Source organism: Nestor notabilis, unplaced genomic scaffold (assembly GCF_000696875.1).
Source record: "Nestor notabilis isolate BGI_N333 unplaced genomic scaffold, ASM69687v1 scaffold16608, whole genome shotgun sequence".
NCBI classification, from domain to species: Eukaryota; Metazoa; Chordata; class Aves; order Psittaciformes; family Psittacidae; genus Nestor; species Nestor notabilis.
Window position 1 is genome coordinate 5,295 of NW_009938882.1, and position 5,511 is coordinate 10,805.

At 44.4% G+C, this 5,511-nt stretch overlaps 1 protein-coding gene across 1 annotated transcript in view; it reads left to right on the forward strand.

The window, feature by feature from the left end:
• The window catches only part of LIMA1 (LIM domain and actin binding 1), a 20,906-nt gene that overhangs the window by 2,373 nt on the left and 13,022 nt on the right, over nucleotides 1–5,511 (forward strand). The window contains exons 2-3 of the mRNA XM_010019583.1: nucleotides 352–397; nucleotides 2,381–2,824. Coding sequence (XP_010017885.1) covers nucleotides 352–397; nucleotides 2,381–2,824 — 490 coding nt within the window. The remainder of the gene's footprint in view (nucleotides 1–351; nucleotides 398–2,380; nucleotides 2,825–5,511) is intronic.

Below are 5,511 nucleotides of genomic sequence, written 5' to 3' on the forward strand. Positions count from 1 at the left end.
AAGAGCTGAGTTATTCCTGCAAGGGGGCACAGCAGACAGCTGCGTGGTGGAAACAATACAGCCATTCCAAGGTAAACTGTCTAGATTTGAGACTCAGTGCCTAGGGAATGAAAAAAGATTCATGTGTGTTATTATTGTAAACTGAATGACTTGGAAATGTCTGATCACTTTGCATTGCTCTGGTGCTGTTTGCTGCTATTTTGCCCAGCCTCTGGTTTAATTTGGTAAGTCCAGGAAATGCAGAGAATCCTTGGGGGGGGGGAACCCAATCTCAGCTGTTTTAAAGAGCATTCAGTATTCTGGTTAAAAACTGTCCTGTTGGGTTGTTTCTCTCTTTCTTCTATCTCAAAGGTATCAGAAGGCAGCTGAAGAAGCCACTGCTGAGAAAAAAAAAAATGTAAGTATTTGTTTCCTGGGCAATAAGCAAGAACCTGCAGTAAGAACCTACTATAATGCTGCTGTGATAGTTGATTTTTGGAATATCAAAGTTGCTGCCATGTGTCCTAGAGAAAACTTGCCTTAGACATAGTGTTTGCTTTGACTCATTCCCCCTACCCATTCCCAATGTGAATGACAGGAAAGCAAATGAAGTTCCTTGCCCAAAGCTATCTGTTGAGTCACCAATTCGCTCCTAAGCAAAAGGCAAAATGAGTTAACCACAACACAGGAATATCCACCTCTTTGTTCTTAGCTGTAGGCAGTGGGGTGGTACCTCTTCCTTTCTTAACTAAATTTGTAAGTCTGCTTTACAAGAAGCCACCAGCCTCCCTTAAATGTAACATGTGTGTATCTTTAATAGCCGTAGAATCCCTTAAGGGGGATCTTCTCTGAGGTGCCTTGCAGGGTTTACACCACTGGATGAGGGAGAGCATCCTTTTTGGCAGTGTTTCAGCCTCACATTGCCTCCTCACACTGCATTGCACTTACTGTTCTGGGGTCAGAGGACTTTGGCTGAAGTAGCAGGCACTAAGATTGATGGTCTTTGTTCACACACATCCTCAGGCTCATTTCTGTTTAAAAAGCCCAGCAATATTTTCAGGATCTGTGGGTAAGTCTTTGTTAGACCATGCTGCCTTCACCTCTTTAATGCTGTGCAGGATATAGGTGTGATAAATGAAGCATCCTAAAAATTACTCTCCAGTCTTAAATGTTCATTGCTTGTGTGATGAGGGAACAGGCAAGTTCCAAGCAAGAACAACGTGTGTTATGGTGTGTGCTGGGTCCAGAGGTATTCCTCTGGAAACCTGCTGTGCCATTTTCAGTCCTTCTACCTTACATTTGCCTTACAACTTTAGTACTTTCTTTTAACTACAGTCAGCAAACAAGCTGATATTTTTTGGAAGTGTAGGTGGATTCAAGTTAATTTGCAAAGCAGTGTTCAAAATGTGACCAGAAGAGTAATAGGGTGAGAGATTTAAATCCTAATATAGCTGCTAATCCTGTTTAATTCCTGTAAGCCTTGCAGACCTGTTCCATTTGCAGCAAGTCTGAGAGATAGTGGTCTCCATAAGGGAGAGACAGCAAAAATGCAGTGATGGTATTAGATGTGAATGAATCAAAATAGGCTGTGTTACTCTGCGGAGAGGTAACTACTTGTAAGTAATACCAGTCTGAGAAGCACTTGGGTATGGGGGTTACTGCTGCCCCATCTAGTTCCCAGTGGTAAGGCAGCACTAGCAACTTGTGTGTGTGTGTTCCCTGCTGAGAGCTTTCAGTGTGTTGAGTGAAATAGAAGAACAAAATCCAGTAAATGATCTGGTGTTTATAAATGGGAGCAAAAAGATGTTTGTTGGCAGTGTTTAGCCTTACACTGGGTGGCATAACATACTATAGGCAGATCTCTTGTAACTAAAACACTGCTGTTAACTGATAGTAGAAATACAGAACTCCAGAAGTGGTGGTTTCTGAAAGCTAATCCTAACCTTTTTGGAAGGCCTACACTGATTGTTGTCTTCTGAACCAGCTGGAAGACGTTGCAGCATTTGGCACACCACCCACCCCTCCTATGGCTGCTTTTGCTGTTGTTTGCTCCTTCTAGGACTAGAGACCCTTGGGTGGAAGTGGGTCCCCTCTCCTTCATGTGTGGATTGAAGCCTTTTGTGTGTCATTTAACTCATCAGGGCTTGACTCCCTTTTCCCTTATAAGGCCATCCTGTTTGCTCACTTCCTGCTTTAGCTCCTGACTTTTCTCTTCTCCCCCCTCCTTCCTTTCCTATCCTGGATGCTTTCTCCATGTGGCACAGTTGTAACTATTCACAGCTGTCTGAAAAAGCAGAGAGCTGAGCTCAGTGCTGAGCCTTTAGCTTCCTTTCGCATAGAAAGGAAGTGCTTTAATGCTTCACCAGGCATAAAACTGGAATTAACTTTTTGTTCTTTGTAGAACACAGAAAATCTTCCCCCTCATTTTAAAAGGGGGAATCTGAGTGTGCTGAAGAAGAAGTGGGAGAATTCAGTGCTGGGAACGGAGTCTCAGAAGGAAACGCTACGAAGCAGCTGTGCTGAGGTTAGGCACAAGGTTACAAACCCTGCGCTTGGAGTCGGGACTAGCCCCGCTTCTTCCCCAGAGGAAGAGCAAAGCCTGGGGGCTGGTGCTCCATCCCCTGCGGGCACCCCCGGCCGGCTCCAGTGTCCTGGTGGTGACAGCAGAAAGTCCAAAAGCCACTCAGCAGAGAGTGTCAGAATGGAAAACTGTCTGAGAGAGCCCAGAGAGGTGAAGTCGGATGCCAGTGAAAACACGGACTCTTCGGGGAAGATAGAGAAGTACAACGTTCCTCTGACCAAACTCAAGATGATGTTTGAGAAGGGCGAAGCGACCCAGCCCAAGGTAAGGATCTGTCCCCTCAAAACACGAGAGAAACTAAACTGCTGCTGCTTCTCGGGCATCAGGAAAAGTCCCTGGAGGGAGTGGTTCCAATCTGTTGACCCTGCAAATAATTGTACTCATTGTTTTAGTTGTAACTTAACGGTGTGTGTGTTAATAACTCACTTCAGCTGCGCAGATCCGGGCAGGGTGCTTGGAGCTGGGGCTCTTGGGGATTGCTCCGTGGAGATGGGAAGTGAATTTGCTTGTGAAAGGGGTACAATTTCAGAGAGAAAAGGATGGAATTCGGGACGTGTGGGGTTTTTTAAACGACTTGGATTGTTTGTATGTTGTCTGGGGATTAAGATGAGCTACGGGAGCGTGAATGGTGTAAAAAATATATATATTAAAAGAAGTAACTGTTTGAAGTGAGCTCAACAACCTCGGGTGGTTGCAGTTGGGATGGAAGCACTGCCAGAGTTAAGGGCTTTTTGTGTATATATCGGTATGTGAGTCATACACAGGCACATGCAGAGAGATGTATGTGCTGTGAAATGCTACCATCCTTTCCTTGCTGTTCTCTCATCTTCCTGTCTTAAACGTTTCTTACGGGGTTGGGGAGAAGGAATCCTCACGGGGAGGGGGGAAAACGAGCAGAGATAGGCAGACAAGCTCCTGCCTTCACTAGTTTTGACTTGCAAATGCACAGGGCTTGCATTTTTCCTACAACTGCTCATGAAATGTGATCCTGCATGTGGACTGCAGACTCTGTGTCCCCGGGGAGAATTGCTTAACTAGAAAATGAGTTGCATATGCGAGTGACTTGCAACATAGTCCTGAGGCCTTGATGCTCGTGGATTTTCCAGTTTTCTCATAGTTTCCTTTACTTCTGGCCTTTGTTTGACTGCGGGTGGTTTTCTTCCAGTATTGAGCAAACCAAGTTTTTGTGCAAAAGTTGTTTAAATATGCAGCGATTTGGGGCTTAGAGGAAGCATCTCTGTGTTAAAGCGAGGTTTGGGGCTGTATGTAGGGATTTCACAACTTGGATTTTTGTAGGCTTTTGTCATTTTGTGGGAGCTGCCCCTACTGTCACGTCCACTGAAGGGGTGGGCTGTGGAGGCTGATCTGATAGCGCTGCTCTCAACTCTTCCTGTAGGATTCATCAGTCAGGATTCCACAGGAAAGTACCATTTTGCAGATGCGCTTCAAGTAACTTTAGCTTAACCTGGGGAATAAATTGTTTCAGAGCTCTGGAACTGATATTTCTGTCAAGTTTAGTAATTCCAAGATCGTTGAAAACTGCCTGACACAGTCAATACTGCACAGGAGGTAGGAAACTCTCCAGGTTAGGTTCAAAGTACGTTCCTGTTCCAAGTTCATCTGGTTACTTTTTAGTTTTAGAAGAGAAAAGGCACAAAGTGCTCTAAAGTTTAAGTGTGTGGGGGAGAGGGGGTGTCTTTGTAATTAGAAAGCACTATTGTGAGATTCCTGATTCTGGGAACTTATCTGAGGCCTGGAGAGTGATGTCACACAGTGCCATACAATGAAGATACTTAAGCACTATGGGGACACAGATCTTTTTCACTAAGGTAGGAAGCAACTTGTGGCAGTGGTGTAAATTTGCCTCACTGCAAGCTCTGCAGTTGCCTCTTCCATTTATGCTTTGCCTGAACTCTGTGCATTGCTAAAGCCCTGGTTTAAGTGCATGCAAGACTTCAGAGAAGCATTTAGGTTCAAAAAGACCTTTATGGACATCAAGTCTGACTATAAATGCAGCTGAGAGATGGCAATTTTCCTTGGTATTTCTGTAAGTCTTGAGGTAAAAGTGCTGTCAGAGCTTTGCTGATAAAACATCTGTAGCAAAATGGCTGTAACTTCATGGCAGCTTTTAAAGATAAAACAACTTGGCTGGTTGCTGGGCAAGTCTGTGGCAAGAATCCAGATTAGAGCCTGGATTTCCTGACTGAGACACCCACTCTAAACAAACCTATTCTCATTTCCAGGGTTTGCTTATGCAAACCTTCTAGTTTCTTCATTTTTTCATTCAGATCTTGCTCTGTCTTCTGCAATTTAGATAAAAGGCAGATCTCTTACTGCATCTTCATGGACAAAGCTGTTCTAACCATGTGAGAGGCAGGCAGGTCAGCCTGGATTGGTTCAGCACTAAGCAAAACCTGAACATCAGCTGTTTTATCAACTACAAAGAATTCTTCCCGACAGTGATAGCAGAAGAGTACACAAGAGCAGAAGAAAGAGCAAAGCAGATCTGCAGTATTTCTTACAAAGCTGTCTCCAAGTTGGTTTGTGCTTTTCCTTTAAGGCAGAAAACTTACTGTCTGGTGTAACTAACCTCATGTGCAGGGTCACATTTGGTATATCATGAAATAGGTGTAACTTTTAGTTGGTCTTTTGCCCAACAGCTCTTTGTGCCCCAGGCAAAATGCTGTTAACTCTGTTTGAGGTACCTCTGCACTCACCTCTTTGGTCTTAGAACCTTGAGGCTTTCCAGACACGAATATTTTATCTCATTCTGCAAGTAGCAAAAGCTGTGGCATGGGAATTGTGGCCCAGCCAGGACTGTAAAGGGAACATAGGTGTAAGGCTGGAAGTCAGGGATTCCTTCCTGCAAAAGGTGTTCCCTGCCATGAGCCAGAATCAGCCTAATCATGTCAGTTGGTCAGTCTATTGATTGTAATAGTGAAAGCACCTCA